This window comes from Oncorhynchus masou, chromosome 15 (assembly GCF_036934945.1).
Source record: "Oncorhynchus masou masou isolate Uvic2021 chromosome 15, UVic_Omas_1.1, whole genome shotgun sequence".
NCBI classification, from domain to species: Eukaryota; Metazoa; Chordata; class Actinopteri; order Salmoniformes; family Salmonidae; genus Oncorhynchus; species Oncorhynchus masou.
In genome coordinates this window covers 22,113,277-22,133,219 of record NC_088226.1, presented here as the reverse complement: position 1 = coordinate 22,133,219, position 19,943 = coordinate 22,113,277, and the positions used below count along the sequence as shown (strand labels likewise).

At 44.4% G+C, this 19,943-nt stretch overlaps 1 protein-coding gene across 1 annotated transcript; it reads left to right on the top strand.

Annotated features, from left to right (window-relative positions):
- Window positions 1-9,609: 9,609 nt before the first annotated feature.
- nr5a5 (nuclear receptor subfamily 5, group A, member 5) lies at window positions 9,610-19,761 on the top strand. The gene is made up of 7 exons (XM_064988710.1): window positions 9,610-9,909; window positions 11,135-11,250; window positions 11,628-11,769; window positions 13,324-14,063; window positions 14,185-14,304; window positions 17,971-18,118; window positions 18,407-19,761. The coding sequence occupies exons 1-7, from the start codon at window positions 9,825-9,827 to the stop codon at window positions 18,652-18,654; spliced, it is 1,599 nt and encodes a 532-aa protein (XP_064844782.1). The 5' UTR covers window positions 9,610-9,824; the 3' UTR covers window positions 18,655-19,761.
- The last annotated feature ends 182 nt before the right edge of the window (window positions 19,762-19,943 follow it).

Here is a 19,943-nt window from a genome sequence, read left to right as displayed (position 1 = left end):
ATTCAATGTAGAATCAGTTCGGAAGGTGACAAACACCAGTGGTCAGAATGATATTGTCCCCATCAAGAGCCCAGGCTTTTGCCATAGATGGTAGAGTTCTCAGCTCTGGACCGCACAAGCTTTATATTGCATCCTGCTTAGGCACTTTGCAAGTGTTAAAATCTCAGTGTTAAGGTAAAAAGTGTTGTGAATGTTAAATCTGAGTGTTGATTCCATTGGGATTAACATCAGTGGGATTGAAATTGACAACACATGCAGTGAATGAATGAAATGATATTTGAATCACAACTGTGTGGTGGTGTTACTCGACTGTGTTGAGTTCATTTCCGTTCATTTGAGTTCATTTCCAAAATGAAAAAGACGTGGGAGGGGCCTCATCCCACAATGCTTTGTTGCTGCTGGTAGATATTTTTGAATAGTTTGTTTTAATATCTATGTTTCTGCATGCACATTTATTGATGAATTGATATTATACTATGCAAAGATACATGTATTTTTCTAAACTAATCCAATCTGTAAGGGGGTGGATTTATTGCACCCGTTATTGAGATGGTTGTTTCAGTTTAGATGGTTTAGATAGTCTTTTTTTCTGAATTTGTCACCAAAGCAGTTATTCTGAATGCAGGTTGCAGGTGGTAAAATATTCCAATTGTTTGATATCCACCGCTGGATTCCAGTAGGAATTACTAATCATGTCATAAACCAGTTTATTGTGACTTGTAGGTCTGATGTTGCTCATGAGTCAAGATTTTCAGAAGACAATGTAAAGTCATACAGGTTTCATGTTTAATCCAAACACATTTACTTTACTTTCTGGATCCATAGGCTCAACACACTGTCTCTTCTTGACCTTAACCAGGAATTTGACTTGAAACTGTTTTTATAGTTTCACAATGTCAAAATTGTTTTTTATCCTAATTTAATATTTTATATGTATATTATTGTAAATATTGATCACATTACTTGGGTATGATCTTATATTTTGATACATTGAATGTTAATATTGTGAAACTATGTTATATATTTTTACCTCCTGTTTCAGGACGTGATGTCCCTGAGTTCTGCCCCTATATATAAGCACCTCCATCCTCACCTGGGATATGGATGCCTGATGAAGACATAAGAGTCGAAACGTTGTTACAATAAAATCACCTGGGAGAATGAGCAGCAGTGTGCAGCGTTTTCCTTTTCTGTTTTATATATTTGACTTCACCATCAATTGTTATCTCCAAAATTGTGGAATCTTCCATAAATTGCACCTGCGAATCCGCCATAGAAATAGTTAGAATAAGATGAAGCTCGGGTAAAATCGATAACTACTGAAAGATAGCTGACATGCGTTTCTCTACGTTATAGTGATCACCTTTGCTGCAGTAAAGCAAAGCCAAGTCAGCCCGTGCTCATGGTTCTCACATGGGAATTGAAATGATAGACAACAATGACGTTGCTCGTGATCATGCACGCCGCAAATGACATATACTGTAACTATAAGTTACTTAAATGTTCTTTTGCGGGTGCATTTGCCTTATCTGGATAGACACTTGTGGTTTCTAGCTAATGTTACACAAGCGTGTAGTGAAGCAAACCTTTAGTGGTCAAAACCATTCATCTTGGGGCGACAAAGGGGAGCGGGTTTGCAAAATGTGATCACATCACACAATTATACCATTTATAAAATGGTCATATATACATATTTTTAAGACTAGTTAAAAAAACAAGTGAACATTTATAAATGATCCAATTGTTTATAATCATTTTCTGGAGAAAAAACAAACAAGTGAAGATGCAAAAACGTAAGTTTATAACCCCTATTTGTATTTGCTCCATGGCTCAGGCGGCTAAGTGGACTCAAGGCTCTTTGGAGGAATAAATATACAGCTGTTTCTGATTAATAAATAATGACGTGCTGGTGGGTGGTAACGTTCAAATAAAAGCCAGCCCTGAAACGAAACGTAGGCTGAAAAAAATGGTATGTCATATCAAATAAAGAGACGGCTTCCCACGAAATTGGAGGTTCGGATGTGTCACTTCAAGCCCAAATATGTCATACTTCGGTTTAAACGATTAATTATTGACGTAAATCGTTGTGCAACATCACGGGTAAGCTCTGGCCATCATCTTTTAGCTCGAAAAAGTGGATTTCTACTGCTGTGTGGCTTTTTAAAATAAGGTTGATAAAAAAAATTAATAAATCACAGTCATGGGAAGTAAAAAACGTTTTTGGAACCTTTACTGAGAATGTTGTTGTCGTTGAGGATACATTGGGGTCGTCTAGGTATTTTGTATATTTATAACAGACCAAAAGGACTTGGCAAAACGCTCAACCAGTAAAGGTTTAAGAGTTGTTACCTCTCGAATTTGTTCCCTGTACACATTCAATTGGTAGGGCACTACTTACACATCTGTTCAATTGGTAGGCATTCTCACTAACCGGTGCAAAAAAATATAGCCTCTTACAAGGTACGCATCGAAATATGTTAATGACCCAACAATTCTTTGCCGTCCCACTACATTGATAGAAGGCTGCAGTAAATATATAGCAACATAGGAATACAGTACTTTTTATTTGATGTAATAAAATTAAAGCAATTGCTGTTGAATAAGTAATTATATATTACAGCATACCAATTAAAATGGTGTGTTTTTATATCACTTGCACTTGAAGAGGCCCTAACAAAGGCTTCTAAACTGGCAACGACTAACGGGCGAAACAGATCAAAAGGACTTGGCTAAACCACTGTCGTGGATGCAAGGTCCGATCCCACTTCTGACACCAATGTACTGAAACAGCAGGGAGCAGGTCTCGAACCCTCGACCTTCTAGAGCGCCGGACCTCGGGCTATCGACTGTGCCGCAAAAGCATGCTCGTGCGGCAGAGTCGATTTCCGCGCTTATAAACCCAGGGCCGTTACACTATGTTGATGAGCCAGAAACAACAATACCATGCACCCACTAGTGTTCAAAAGATTTTTGGCGCTCCAAAAATATCGCTTGGTACTGTATTCTGTGGGGTGGTACTTAATTGCACTAAATTACTTTCAACTTACAGGAAAATGTTTTTAGATGTTTTAAAACACAGTACTGTCGTCTGTGGCACGTAGCTTAGTGGTTAAAGAGTGTTAGGGCAGTAACCGAAATGGCCTTGAGCAAGGCACTTAACCCTAATTGCTACTGTATGTCACTCTGGACAAGAGTGTCTGCTAAATAAGGTGCACAACATTTATTACTCAGGCCACCTTTCCAGCATTGGGGAACCTGATGATGAGGAAAACTGATTATGCACTACACATTTTCGAAATTGTACATTCTACAATTACATCTTTCAAGAGTAAGTTGAAAGCCGGACTGAGTTCCTTAAAAATATGTAATAATACTATTACTTTGTTTTGGGGGGAGACCAACACCCCAGTTTGCAAACCACTGTGCTAAATGACTAAAGTAAAGCATTTGCTGAATTACAGTAAATTACTTGTAGCACAGTAGACAGTAAATTACTGTATATTTACAGGACAAGGTTTTTAGATTTCCAAAATATGGTGAAATAGTACTGTATTCTGTGGGTACAGCATTCTCACTAACGGGTGCAACAAATATAGCCTCACAATAATTTAAATAGCCAGAGATTCTTTACCTGCCCACAACATTTTCCCACAATGCTTCATAATTCACAGTATATACAGCAAAACAGGTAATAATTTACTGTGAAATGTATTGTTAATTGCAAATGCTGTAATTTTACAGCAGTGTAGCAGCATGCCATTGAGACCCCATTCTACATTGTTCTTTACAGTGCTGTACTGTAATATATAATTATGTAGTTAAATGTATTTTTTTGCAGTAAATTTACAGCAATCTGTTGGTGTACCTTTCTACCTTCCAACCTACCTGCTTGCCCACAGTATCAGTCAAAAGTTTGGACACACCTACTCATTCCAGGGTTTTGCATTATTTTGACTATTTTCTACATTGTAGAATAATAGTGAAGACATCAAAACCTATGGAATCATTTGGTAACCAAAAAAGTGTTAAACAAATAAAAATATATTTGAGATTCTTCAAAGCTCCCTTTGCCTTGATGACATTTTTGCACACTCTTGGCATTCTCTCAACCAACTTCATGAGGTAGTCACCTGGAATGCATTTCAATTAACAGGTGTGCCTTGTTAAAAGATAATTTGAGGAATTTCTTTCCTTAATGTGTTTGAGCCTATCCTTTGTGTTGTGACAAAGATGTGGTGGTATATATAAGATAGGCTTGACAATCAGCTGGGCTTGACAATCAGCTGGGCTTGACAATCAGCTGGGCTTGAAAATCTGGACCCTCTATTTCTGAAACTATCAGCCGCCATTGTCGCAACCCATATTACCAGCCTGTTCAACCTCTCTTTCATATCGTCTGAGATCCCCAAGGATTGGAAAGCTGCCGCAGTCATCCCCCTCTTCAAAGGAGGAGACACCCTGGACCCAAACTGTTACAGACCTATATCCATCCTGCCCTGCCTATCTAAGGTCTTCGAAAGCCAAGTCAACAAACAGGTCACTGACCATCTCGAATCCCACCGTACCTTCTCCGCTGTGCAATCTGATTTCCAAGCCGGTCACGGCTGCAACTCAGCCACGCTCAAGGTACTAAACAATATCATAACCGCCATCGATAAAAGACAGTACTGTGCAGTCGTCTTCATCGACATGGCCAAGGCTTTCAACTCTGTCAATCACCATATTCTTATCGGCAGACTCAGTAGCCTCGGATTGACTGCCTTGCCTGGTTCACCAACTACTTTGCAGACAGAGTTCAGTGTGTCAAATCGGAGGGCATGCTGTCCGGTCCTCTGGCAGTCTCTATGGGGGTGCCACAGGGTTCAATTCACGGGCCGACTCTTTTCTCTGTATATATCAATGATGTTGCTCTTGCTGCGGCCGATTCCCTGATCCATCTCTACGCAGACGACACCATTCTGTATACTTCCGGCCCGTCCTTGGACACTGTGCTATCTAACCTCCAAACGAGCTTCAATGCCATACAACACTCCTTCCGTGGCCTCCAACTGCTCTTAAACGCTAGTAAAACCAAATGCATGCTTTTCAACTGTTCGCTGCCTGCACCCGCACGCCCGACTAGCATCACCACCCTGGATGGTTCCGACCTAGAATATGTGGACATCTATAAGTACCTAGGTGTCTGGCTAGACTGTAAAGTCTCCTTCCAGACTCATATCAAACATCTCCAATCTAAAATCAAATCTAGAGTTGGCTTTCTATGCCGCAACAAAGCCTCCTTCACTCACGCCGCCAAACTTACCCTAGTAAAACTGACTATCCTACCGATCCTCGACTTCGGCGATGTCATCTACATAATATCTTCCAATACTCTACTCAGCAAACTGGATGCAGTTTATCACAGTGCCATCCATTTTGTTACTAAAGCACCTTATACCACCCACCACTGCGACCTGTATGCTCTAGTCGGCTGGCCCTCGCTACACATTCGTCGCCAGACCTGCTGGCTCCAGGTCATCTACAAGTTCATGCTAGGTAAAGCTCCGCCTTATCTCAGTTCACTGGTCACGATGGCAACACCCACCCGTAGCACGCGCTCCAGCAGGTGTATCTCACTGATCATCCCTAAAACCAACACCTCATTTGGCCGCCTTTCCTTACCTGTTCGCTGCTGCTTGTGACTGGAACGAATTGCAAAAATCGCTGAAGTTGGAGACTTATCTCCCTCACCAACTTCAAACATCTGCTATCTGAGCAGCTAACCGATCGCTGCAACTGTACATAGTCTATCGGTAAATAGCCCACCCAATTTTACCTACCTCATCCCCATACTGTTTATATTTATTTACTTTTCTGCTCTTTTGCACACCAATATCTCCACCTGTACATGACCATCTGATCATTTATCACTCCAGTGTTAATCTGCAAAATTGTAATTATTCGCCTACCTCCTCATGCCTTTTGCACACAATGTATATAGACTCTTTTTTTCTACTGTGACTTATTGACTTGTTAATTGTTTACTCCATGAGTAACTCTGTGTTGTTGTCTGTTCACACTGCTATGCTTTATCTTGGCCAGGTCGCAGTTGCAAATGAGAACTTGTTCTCAATTAGTCTACCTGGTTAAATAAAGGTGGAAAAAAATAGCCATATTATGGCAAGAAAAAGCTCAAATGAACAAAGAGAAATGACAGTCCATCATTACTTTAAGACATGAAGGTCAGTCAATACAGACATTTTCAATAACTTTTAAAGTTTCTTCAATTGCAGTCACAAAAACCACGAAGCACTATGATGAAACTGGCTCTCATGAGGACCGCCACAGGAAAGGAAGACCCAGAGTTACCTCTGCTGCAGAGGATAAGTTCATTAGAGTTAACTGCACCTCAGATTGCAGCCCAAATAAATGCTTCACAAAGTTCAAGTCACAGACACATCTCAACATCAACGATTCAGAGGAGACTGTGTGAATCAGGCCTTCATGGTCAAATTTCTGCAAAGAAACCACTACTAAAGGACACCAATAAGAGACTTACTTGGGCAAAGAAACACAAGCAATGGACATTAGACTGGTGGAAATCTGTCCTTTGGTCTGATGAATCCAAATTTGAGATTTTTGGTTCCAACCTTTGTCTTTGTGAGACACAGAGTAGGTGAACTGATGATCTCCGGATGTGTGGTTCTCACCGTGAAGCATGGGGAGGAGGTGTAATGGTGTGGGGGTGCTTTGCTGGTGACACCGTCAGTGATTTTATTTAGAAAGCATGGCTACCACAGCATTATGCATCCCATCTGGTTTGTGCTTGGTGGGACTATCATTTGTTTTTCAACAGGACAATGTGTGGGGTGTGGGGGCTGTGGTTTGGCAAAGTGGGTGGGGTCATATCCTTCCTCTTTGGCCCTGTCCGGGGGTGTCCTCTGATGGGGCCACAGTGTCTCCTGACCCCTCCTGTCTCAGCCTCCAGTATTTATGCTGCAGTAGTTTGTGTTGGGGGGCTAGGGTCAGTTTGTTATATCTGGAGTACTTCTCCTGTCCTATCCGGTGTCCTGTGTGAATTTAAGTATGCTCTCTCTAATTCTCTCTTTCTCTCTTTCTTTCACTCTCTCGGAGGACCTGAGCCCTAGAACCATGCCTCAGGACTACCTGACATGATGACGCCTTGCTGTCCCCAGTCCACCTGGCCATGCTGCTGCTCCAGTTAACTGTTCTTATTATTATTGGACCATGCTGGTCATTTATGAACATTTGAACATCTTGGCCATGTTCTGTTATACAGTGCCTTTGCGAAAGTATTCGGCCCCCTTGAACTTTGCGACCTTTTGCCACATTTCAGGCTTCAAACATAAAGATATAAAACTGTATTTTTTTGTGAAGAATCAACAACAAGTGGGACACAATCATGAAGTGGAACGACATTTATTGGATATTTCATACTTTTTTAACAAATCAAAAACTGAAAAATTGGGCGTGCAAAATTATTCAGCCCCTTTACTTTCAGTGCAGCAAACTCTCTCCACAAGTTCAGTGAGGATCTCTGAATGATCCAATGTTGACCTAAATGACTAATGATGATAAATACAATCCACCTGTGTGTAATCAAGTCTCCATATAAATGCACCTGCACTTTGATAGTCTCAGAGGTCCGTTAAAAGCGCAGAGAGCATCATGAAGAACAAGGAACACACCAGGCAGGTCCGAGATACTGTTGTGAAGAAGTTTAAAGCCGGATTTGGATACAAAAGGATTTCCCAAGCTTTAAACATCCAAAGGAGCACTGTGCAAGCGATAATATTGAAATGGAAGGAGTATCAGACCACTGCAAATCTACCAAGACCTGGCCGTCCCTCTAAACTCTCAGCTCATACAAGGAGAAGACTGACCAGATATGCAGCCAAGAGGCCCATGATCACTCTGGATGAACTGCAGAGATCTACAGCTGAGGTGGGAGACTCTGTCCATAGGACAACAATCAGTCGTATGTTGCACAAATCTGGCCTTTATGGAAGAGTGGCAAGAAGAAAGCCATTTCTTAAAGATATCCATAAAAAGTGTCGTTTAAAGTTTGCCACAAGCCACCTGGGAGACACACCAAACATGTGGAAGAAGGTGCTCTGGTCAGATGAAACCAAAATTGAACTTTTTGGCAACAATGCAAAACGTTATGTTTGGCGTAAAAGCAACACAGCTCATCACCCTGACCACACCATCCCCACTGTCAAAAACATGGTGGTGGCAGCATCATGGTTTGGGCCTGCTTTTCTTCAGCAGGGACAGGGAAGATGGTTAAAATTGATGGGAAGATGGATGGAGCCAAATACAGGACCATTCTGGAAGAAAACCTGATGGAGTCTGCAAAAGACCTGAGACTGGGACGGCGATTTGTCTTCTAACAAGACAATGATCCAAAACATAAAGCAAAATCTACAATGGAATGGTTCAAAAATAAACATATCCAGGTGTTAGAATGGCCAAGTCAAAGTCCAGACCTGAATCCAATCGAGAATCTGTGGAAAGAACTGAAAACTGCTGTTCACAAATGCTCTCCATCCAACCTCACTGAGCTCGAGCTGTTTTGCAAGGAGGAATGGAAAAAAATCTCTATGTGCAAAACTGATAGACATACCCCAAGCAACGTACAGCTGTAATCGCAGCAAAAGGTGGCGCTACAAAGTATTAACTTAAGGGGGCTGAATAATTTTGCACGCCCAATTTTTCAGTTTTTGATTTGTTAAAAAAGTTTGAAATATCCAGTAAATGTCGTTCCACTTCATGATTGTGTCCCACTTGTTGTTGATCCTTCACAAAAAAATACAGTTTTATATCTTTATGTTTGAAGCCTGAAATGTGGCAAAAGGTCGCAAAGTTCAAGGGGGCCGAATACTTTCGCAAGGCACTGTAATCTCCACCCGGCACAGCCAGAAGAGGACTGGCCATCCCACATACCTAGAGAGGAACCAGGCTATCTTCCTAGGTTTTGGCCTTTCTAGGGAGTTTTCCCTAGCCACCGTGCTTCTACACCTGTATTGCTTGCTGTTTGGGGTTTTAGGCTGGGTTTCTGTACAGCACTTTGAGATATCAGCTGATGTACGAAGGGCTATATAAATAAATTTGATTTGAATGACCCAACATTGGGCTATTTGACCAAGAAGGAGAGTGATGGAGTGCTGCATCAGATGACCTGGCCTCCACAATCACCCGACCTCAACCCAATTGAGATGGTTTGGGATGAGTTGGACCTCAGAGTGAAGGAAAAGCAGCCAACAAGTGTTCAGCATATGTGGAAACTCCTTCAAGACTTTTGGAAAATCATTCCAGGTGAAGCTGGTTGAGAGAATTCCAAGAGTGTTCAAATCTTTCATCAAGGCAAAGGGTGGCTACTTTGAAGAATGTAAAACATAATTGATTACTACTTGATTCCAAATGTGTTATTTCATAGTTTTAATGTCTTCACTATTATTATACAATGTAAAAAATAACAAAAAAACCTTAAAGTAGGTGTGTCCAAACTTTTGACTGGTTCTGTACCTACTTACTTATTTGTCTACCTGCCTACATGTGCCTTCCTACCTACAGCACTTACTGCACAGGAATTCCTCCAAGAAGGTCTTCACTCACCAGGCTGTGATAGGAGTTCCAGTAAATTAGGACAGGATTTTATTGCACCGCCACAATGGAGTAAAGTCCAAAGTCCACTATGGTGCACAGTCCAATAGTGGGTCCTTAGACAGACAGCAGAGGTCCTGCTGTGGCTGCCTGCCTCTCTGTCTGTCTTCGGCTATGAGGAACTAGTTAGGGTGATTTAGGCTATCCCCTCTTTCAAAATGTACGTACCCCAGGGCCACTTCCGTGCGGACCAGGGCCAGGCCCAGCCTCTGGATCTGTTGTCTTCGGAGGGATCGTCGACATGTGAGTACTGCTACTGACCTGGACTGGTAATCTTGCTTGTACTGTTATTACGGTTGCTGTTACCGACCTGGACTATAACTGCTTCTGTTACTGTTCTAGCTGCCTCTCACGCTACTAGGTGCCTCTCAGAATGTTTTGTTTGTGACACGAAAGGTGTGATCATATAGCCTGATGGTCCAGTTCAGCGTTTTCCAAACTCTGTCCTGGGGACCCCAAGGGGGTGCACATTTAGTATTTTTGAAATTGTGCACCCATTGGGACCCCGGGACCGGGTTCGGGAAATGCTGGTCCAGCCAATTTGTGCTTTGGCCAACTCCTCTGTTTGTTCATTGTCAAGCCAAACATGTATGGCATTACAAGGAAAGAAGAGTTGGATACAGCTATACAGTGTGGAACCAGGCTAGTTGTCACAGTACTTTGATTTATCAGTTGAATGAAGGGTGTGAAGACAGCTTCAGGGAAGGGGAACTTTTAAATCGCTCACTATTTATCAAATATGGACATTGGTGAATTTCCTCTTAATATCATCATTTCCATTGCCAAACATACTTTCCTATTGCCCTAATCTGTTCATTCACTAAAAACATGGTCAATATGAATTACGTAAGTGTCACAATAAGACAGGCTAAAACTATAAACTGAACTATCAATCTGAGTGATAAGAATATAGCACGATGGCTGTTCAGAGGCCGCCGCCTCTCATTTACTGAAGAATAAACTGGGGCCGTGTTCATAAAGTGTCTCATAGTAGGAGTGCTGTTCTAGGATCAGTTTGGTTTCACCTTTTAAATCACAATGAATAACGAGGGACCAGCACTCCTACTCTGATATGCTTTGTGAATTCGGACTCAGATCGAGTTAACGAGTATAAGTACAAGAACTTGACTTGACTACTAACTTAGGCCTCGATTCAATCCGGACCACAGAAGGTCCGCGTTATAGCATGATTGACGTTTAAAGGTCATTTCTGATTGAGCCAACCGACTTATGCAGTGTTAACCGTGATGCGGTCTCCACGAAACACTGACACATTGCCTTTTAAAATTGATTTGAATCTAGCCCGTAGTTAGACATTGGTCAGCCACTTAATAACAAGCAGACAAGCATCCCTGCCATTAGCCAATGCATGACACTCCCAACACCTTGGGGACCCCAGGAAGAGTAGCTAATTCACATGCAGCAGCTAATGGGGATCCTAAACAGCTAAACCTTCCCCACTCCGCAGCTCAGGAGCTGAAGACCGAGCCAGGGACCAGGCCAGATCAGGCGGAGGTCTGTCCAGTCTGTGGAGACAAAGTGTCTGGCTACCACTATGGACTGCTCACCTGCGAGAGCTGCAAGGTAATGTAGGCCCAGCGTGATCGGCGACACACTTCTTTTCAGTGACACACTTGTTTCAAATAGTATTGGGATGATTTTGTTGACTGTTACATTGAGCCTGTCTGGAGTGGCAGATGGGATGTTGTTGTTTTTTCCTTACTTTTGGGACTATTTAATTTGTTCTATTACACCAGGCCAGCTCAGTCAAGAGCAGCTACATGAAACCAAGTGTATTTTTATTAACGTCTATCGTAGATTCAAGTGATTTCATTGTTTCCTTTGAGACATAACAAGGCACACAAACCGCATCCTAGCAGCAGCTTGAATGAGCTCTCTGTCTCTCTCTCCACCCCATTTCTCTCTGGCTCCCTGTCTCTCTCCTCTCTCTCTATCTGCAGGGTTTCTTCAAGCGTTCGGTGCAGAACAACAAGCGTTACACCTGTGCAGAGAGACAGAGCTGTCCCATGAACCCCTCCCAGAGGAAACGCTGCCCCTACTGCCGTTTCCAGAAGTGCCTGGCCGTGGGCATGAAGAGAGAGGGTACGGCACTACTCACTCACTCACTCGCACATGCACACACATTTAAACCAAATGCATACACCCACACTTAAACACATGCATACACACACCTCTGTGCACACGAAGACATGCACAGGACAGACATGTGGGACTCAGAACCATTTAAAGCAGGGATGGGCAACTAGTTGGCCCCTTTTGAAGGCCCTTTGATCAATCCAGAGCTCCCGAGTGGCGCAGCGGTCTAAGGCACTGCATCTCAGTGCTAGAGGCATCACCACAGACCCCCTGGTAGGAATCCAGCCTGTATCACAACCGGCCGTGAATGGGAGTCCCATAGGGCGGCGCACAAATGGCCCAGCGTCATCCGGGTTTGGCCGGTGTAGGCCGTCATTGTAAATAAGAATTTGTTCCTAACTGACTTTCCTTGGTTAAATTTACAACAACAATCAAAAACATCCTGCGAGCAACGGCGGCCCCCACCCCCGGATGAGTTCAGATGTTTTGAGGCCCCCACCCCCATCAAAGTTGCCCATCCCGGATATACAGGTAACTGCCAGCATAAAGGACACCAACATAACATGTCTTAATAGGCTGTTGGGGCCACCACAATCAAGAAAAGCTTCAATGCACCTTGGCATAGATTCTATAAGTGTCTGGAATTATATTGGAGGGATGTGAGACTTCTTCCACGAGAAATTCCATCATTTGGTGTGTTGGTGATGGTGGTGGAAAACGCTGTCTCAGGCACCACTCCAGGATCTCCCATAGGTGTTCAACTGGGTTGGAATCTGGTCACTGAGACGGCCATGGCATATGGCTTATATTGTTTTCATGCTCATCAAACCATTCAGTGGCCACTCGTGCCCTGATGGATTGTCATCCTATGGGGGCATAACCATGGTAGCCAAAGTAATGGCATGCCCAGAATTATTATATATGACTGTAAGCATGATGGGATGTTAATTGCTTTATTCGTTCATTCAGGAAACACACCTATGTGAAAGCCCCAGCTTTCAATATATAGTGCCTTCGCAAAGTTCAAGGGGGCCGAATACTTTCGCAAGGCACTGTACTTTATCACTCATGTACTGAAGTGTTCCCATTATGTGTACCTGTGGAAATCTCCTGTGTGCTAGTTTGCATAATGCCTTACCTTTACTTCCACTGATACCCTTCCATGTTCTGCTCCCTCATATGACTAATCTGTGGACTCATAAACCAGAACTGACCCAGATAGTGTACACTAAAACATGCTGACATCAGACCTGGGTTCAAGTAGTATTGGTTTGTCTTTTCAAATACATTTGCTGAGTTTGATTGAGCTTACTGGCACAATGGCAGTGCTGGCACAATGGGAGTTGGTACCATTCGAATATTCCCCGAACATATGCATACCCTGCCCAATGAGCCCTCCTGGCAGGATTGTTACTCCTGTTACTCTCTCTTCATTTGTTAGTGTCAATACACTCACATGTAACTTTTATTAAATATAGTTTTAATGTACTCATGTTACACTCTTCATTATAGTGTCAGTATACTCATACCTCTACTGTATGTTACTCTCTGGTCCTACAGCGGTAAGGGCAGACCGAATGAGAGGTGGCCGGAACAAGTTTGGCCCTCTGTATAGACGAGACAGGCAGATGAAACAGCAGAGAGGGGTCTACCACCACCAGCAGCACAGCACCACCCCCTACAGGATCAAACTGGAAAGTGCACAAACTCATCAGCCTTCCGTTTCAAACAACATTCACCTGATGTCCAGTCACACATCGGCACCCCTTCCCTCTGACAATTTCCAACAATCGCAGGCCTACCCCTCTAATCTGGGCCATTCAGAGCTCCCCCCCATGCTTCTGGACTGCACCTTGAACCGGGACAGGAGGGCTCTAGCTCCTCCCCCATCCCTGGCTTACCCTGAAGTGTACCACCGTTCCCCCCATGGAGGGGGATCCGGATACCACCAGGAGAAAAGTGAGATGATGTCTTATAGCTACAGCCCGGCACCTCCAACCCCGCCCACACCTAACGGGTTACTCACCACGCCCACAACCACCCCGAGCTCCACCCCAACCCCGACCTTAACCTCCATGTTGACTGCTCCCATACCTAGCTTCCTGGCACAGCTTCTGGAGGGTGAGCCGGATGAGCGCCGGCTGCGTGCGAAGGTGCTGGCCAGCCTGCAGAGAGAGCAGGCAAGCCGTGGGAAACACGACCGCCTCAACACCTTCAGTATCATGTGTAAAATGGCCGACCAGACTCTGTTTGGGCTTGTGGAATGGGCCAGGAACAGTGCTCTCTTCAAGGAGCTTAAGGTCATACACACACACATATTATCCTCATAGAACACAATGGGACACTTTCAATTCACTTCCTGAATTGACTGCATTGAGAGGTGAACTGACCAGTGTGTGGTCCTGGTGGTTACTCCTTTAGGTGGAGGACCAGATGGTGCTGCTGCAGAGCTGTTGGAGTGAGCTGCTGGTGCTGGATCACCTGTGTCGACAGGTGGCCTACAGCAGAGAAGGCTGCATCTATCTGGTCACAGGACAACAGGTAGGTACCAACTCCAAATCACTGTCCTCCTTCCCTTCCTCCTCCTTGTGGTCATCCTTGTACTCGTTCTCATGCACGTCCTCATCCTCTTCCTCACCATCTCCTCCTCGATTAGCCCATACTATAATGTATTGCCTGAATAATACTATAGTCCCAACTAGTTTGAACGTCCTGTGTAGTCTGAATAGCATGAGAGGAAGGCTCCACAACACTCTCACTTGAGTATCTTAGCTAGTTATTTTCAGGTGATATCGTTTTGCTCTTTTGTAGCTTTGGCAACTGTGTGTTCTATCCCAGCTCGCTCCTCTCCCTGTAGGCTTTACAGACACTCCACAGCCCTTGGCTGAAACCCTTCTAGTTTAGTGTACCCTGCACACACAACTCATGTGGAATTCCTGGTCTCTGGCAACATTTGGAACTGCTGATCGTTGGTCCAGTACGCCGAGTTGATCTCATCCTATGCTGCCGTTCAGTCCTTTTACTTTTGAGCCCTGATGGAGACATGGATCACCCCAGAGAACACTGCTACTCCAGCTGCTCTCTTTTCTTCTCATTTGAATTCCATGCTGTCACTTGTCCACTCAAGCTTAACATTGTTGTCATCTATTGCCCACTAGGTGCCCTTAAGAGTTCCTCAATGAGCTTGGCACCTTGATAAACTAATTTCCTGACGATGGCTCACCGCTGTTCGTATTTGCCGACTTCAACCTCGCAACGTCTGCCTTTAACTAATTTCTTTCCAACTCTATCTTTCCCCTCCTTGCCCCTTTTGACCTCACCCTTTCTCAGTCCCCTCCCACTCACAAGGCAGGCAATACGCTTGACCTCATCTTTACTAGAGGCTGTTCGCCTACAAATCTCACAGCAACCGCCTCCAAGTCTCTGATCACTACGTTGTTTCCTTTTCTGTCTCCCTTTCTCCAGCCCTAGCCACTCAGCCCCTACTCAGATGGTCACTAGACTTCCAGATGACCTATCATCCTTCCACTCCCTCCTCTCCACCTTCTCTTCCTCTCTATCTGCTGCTAAAGCCACTTTCTGTCACTCAAAATGTCAAGCTTCTGCCTCTAACCCTAGAAAATAGTTTCCACCTTCTGCTCCCTACTTAATCCTCCATTCTCCTTCTCTGCAGACAACTCTGTCAACCTCTTTGAAAAGAAGGTTGAAGGCAAATCACTCCTCATCCCCATCACACAGAACTACCCTACGCCTTGACCTCTTTCTCCCCTCTCTCTCCAGATGAAATCTTGCGACTAGTCAGGTCCGGATGCCCGACAACCCGCCCGCCCGCTCGACCCCATCCCCTCCTCCAGACCATCTCTGGACACCTTCTCTCATTCCTCACTTCCCTCATCAACTCATCCCTGACCAAAAGCTGCTTCCCCCCTGACTTCAAAATGGCCCGGGTCACTCCCTTCCTCAAGAAACCAACACTTGACTCCTCTGACGTCAAACTACAGACTGGTATCCCTTCTTTCTTTTGAGGTTGCCGTCTCTGAACAACTCTCAAGCTATCTCTCTCAGAACAATCTTCTTGAACCTAACTAGTCACAGAGGTTCTCCCCACTGTCAAAGTTAAATGTCTATCCTATGTTCTCATCCTCCTATCCGCTACCTTTGACACCGTGAACCATCATATCCTCCTCTCCATCCTCTCAGGGCTGGGTGTCTCAGGCTCTGCACACTCTTGGATTGCATCCTACCTGGCAAGCCGCTCCTACCAGGTGATCTGGAGAGGATCTGTGTCTGCAACACTTATGATCTTATGATTGGTGTCCCCCAGGGCTCGGTTCTAGAACCTCTTCTCTATATACACCAAGTCACTCTGCCCAGTCATATCCTCACATGGTCTCTCCTATCATTGCCAGGCAGATGACACTCAACTACTTTTCTCCTTCCCCTGTCTGACACCCAGGTGGCAACAACCATCTCTGTGTGCCTAGCAGATATCTCAGTTTGGATGTTGGCCCACCACCTCAAGCTCAACCTCGACAAGACGGAACTGATCTACCTCCCGGGGAAGGCCTGCCCGCTAAAAGACCTCTCCATCAAGCTTGACAAGTCCACGGTTTCCCCCTTCTAGAGTGCAAAGAACCTTGGCTTGACCCTGGAAAACACCCTGTTCTCTGGAAACATCAAAGCAGTGACTCGCTCCTACAGGTTCATGCTCTACAACATCTGTAGAGTACGGCCCTACCTCACACAGGAAACGGTGCATGTCCTAATCCAGGCACTTGGCATCTCCCGTCTGGACTACTGCAACTCACTGTTGGTTGGGCTCATCAAACCCCTGCAACTTCTCCAGAACGCTGCAGTCAGCCTGGTGTTCAAACTTCCCAAGTTCTCCTGTGTCACCCCGCTCTTTCTGCACACTCCAATGGCTTCCAGTCGAAGCTCACATAGGCCTTTCTTGAACTAACACTCGGACCTTACTTACTTTTTTTAGTAGCTTTTTTTAGTAGCTCAGACTTTGCTGACAGCTACTTTATTGAGGAAAATGTACTTACTAGTCACTCTGGATAAGAGCACATTACACATACATTACTAAAATGTACACTGAAAAAAAATTACGCAACATGTGAAGGTTTCATGAACTGAAAAAGATCCCAGAGATGTTCCATATACACAAAAAGCTCTTCTCTAAAATGTTGTTTACAAATTTGTTTACATCCCTGTTAGTGAGCATTTCTCCTTTGCCAAGATAATCCATCAACCTGACAGGTGTGGCATATCAAGAAGCTGATTAAACAGCATGATCACTACACAGGTGCACCTTGTGCTGGGGACAAAGTCACTCTAAAATGTGCCGTTTTGTCACACAACACAATGCCACAGATGTCTCATGTTTTGAGCGTGCAGTTGGCATGCTGACTACAGGAAATTCCACCTGAACTGTTGCCTGGGAATTGAATGTTAATTTCTCTTACCCGCCTCCAACGTCATTTTAGAGAATTTGTCCAACCAGCATCACAACTGCAGAACATGTCTGGCATTGTGGAGGTGAGCGGTTTGCTGATGTCAACGTTGTGAACACAGTGCCCCATGGTGGCAGTGGAGTTATAGTATGGGCAGGCATAAGCTACGGACAACGAACACAATTACATTTTATTGATGGCAATTTGAATGCATAGAGATACCGCGATGAGATCCTGAGACCCATTGTCGTGCCATTCATCCGCCGCCATCACCTCCTGTTTCATTATGATAACGGACGGCCCCATGTAGCAAGGATCTGTACACAGTTCCTGGAATCTGAAAATGTCACAGTTCTTACAGAGCCTGCATTCTCACCAGAGAGGTCACCAATTGAGCATGTTTGGGATGCTCTGGCTCGACGTATACAATGGCGTGTTCCAGTTCACGCCAATATCCAGCAATTCCGCACAGCAATTGAAGAGTGGGACAACATTCCACAGGCCACAATCAACAGCCTGATCAACTGTATGTGAAGATGTCGTGCAGCATGAGGCAAATGGTAGAAATTGTTGTAGGTTGCGTTATTTTTTTGTTCAGTTTAAATGTGGAGCGAAAAAAAGTCTCTCAGACACACAAAATATCTGGATAGTCTTAAAGTTTAATCGTCTGAAAGTTGTAAATTGTTTTGAATGAATTGTCTGGAAGGTGTCAAGTCTGGAGGTCCTAAATAGTCCTGTCTCTCTGATGCAGATTGAGGTGTCGAACATCCTGACCCAGGCAGGGGTCACTCTGACCAGTCTGGTGTCAAGGACTCAGGACCTGGTGGTTAAACTCAAGGCCCTCCACCTGGACACACAGGAGTTTGTGTGCCTCAAATACCTGGTCCTCTTCAACCCTGGTGAGTCCTCCGGTCCTACTGAATGTTACTTTTCTCAGATGTACCTCTCCTGTGGGTCTCTGGTTTAGATCCCTGGTTGGCTGATTCTCAGCCAAGGAATCTCTACTGGAAACGGACAACTTGATTGGGTTTTTGTATTAGACAATCTCATAGACATTTCCCAATTGTTCAAACTGTCTCTGCCGGTCTTTTCCACACTGCAGACGTGAAGTCCGTTTGGATAGTCCCCTACAGATGGTTTATAGATGTTCGACTAACTTTCTCTACCTGTCCTTCTCGACCCTGCAGATGTGAAGTCGGTGCAGGACCGCGGGCAGGTGGAGCGGACCCAGGAAAGGGTGAACCACACCCTGATGGACCACACCCTCTACACCCACCCGGGTCACACCGACAAGTTTGGCCAACTGCTGCTACGGCTTCCTGAGGTTCGCAGCATCAGCCTGCAGGTGGAGGAGTATCTGTACCAGCGCCACCTACAGGGTGATCTGCCCTGCAACTCATTGCTCACAGAGATGCTGCACGCTAAACACAGCTGAATACCGCCTTGCGCTGCTAACAGAGAATGCTTTACACAGTTGAACAACACTGTCCCAAATGGCAACCTATTCTGTACATGGTGTACTACTTTTAACCAGGCCCCCCATAGAGCTCTGGTCAAAAGTAGTGCACTATATACTGCAGTGAATAGGGTGTCATTTGGGACGTTTAACCCTGTTCCACTCAGATGCTGATTGCTATGCACTTCTGAACAACTACCTGCTGGAAGGGTGCCTGCTGGATTTGGCTAGTGGGCTCCCTCTCCTTACCTGGGTTGTGTTAATTTGGCACACGGAGAGATTACCTCGACTTGTCCAATAAAAAAGTGTTTTTGTATTCCATTGTAAAACATTTTTGCCAAGGTGTAGCCTGGTGTACACAACCCAGGGGTCTGTTCAATAGGGCACATCGTAGCAAAACATTTTGCAACGGAACGCAAACAGAACAAATGTAGGTATTACCTCCCTGTTTCACTGCATTTCAAAACATTTTCTCCATACTGATCAAGTCCTGGGCATCAGGGTGATGTTCAACTGCCAATGAGCCTGTTATATGTCCACCAAGATTGTAATCTTTGCTCAAAAGGTAGACATTGTCCCAAAGCACAGATCTGAGATCTGGGCCCAAAAGTTACCTATCTGCATAAAATTAATAAAATGGAAGAATCATTGACTTGAATGGGGACTTCCAAAGCTGGACCCAATGACCCTAACGCCAATCCGAACCATTAAGGGGATAAGACATCAACATCAGATCCAGGGCCTGTGGTTAGTAACAACATCCAGCTACTTTGTGTGCTTCCTCCCAAGTAATCATTACAAGTTATTCAGACAAGTTTGAGTAATGTAATACTTATCTCCAATTGATCATTTGTTTGAAACCCTGAGTTAACTAGTCAGTATTCAGTCAGATGGGAGGAACCAAAACACTGCTATATAATTTCTCCTCTTCTCCTGTACACACATTATGCAGATGACATATGCATATCATTTGACGAGACAATGTTGTGTATCGGTTTTATCTGTCAGACAAAATCTGGAGTGAAGTATGTCATCCCTTTACCACAAGACCGGTTTGAAATAAACAGAGGCGTCACTTCCCCCTCAGATGTGTCCTGTACATTTTATTTTTCGTTCCTTCACTGTAATACTACTCGCCACTTAGCAATTGTTGAAGTTGGCTTTAGCAAGCCCAGATAGGTTCCCAATCTCATAACTAGCTAACCAATCAAGTCAGACAAGCTAGCATGCCTGTTGGCAGGCTTCCGAAGAGCAATTACTAAATGTAC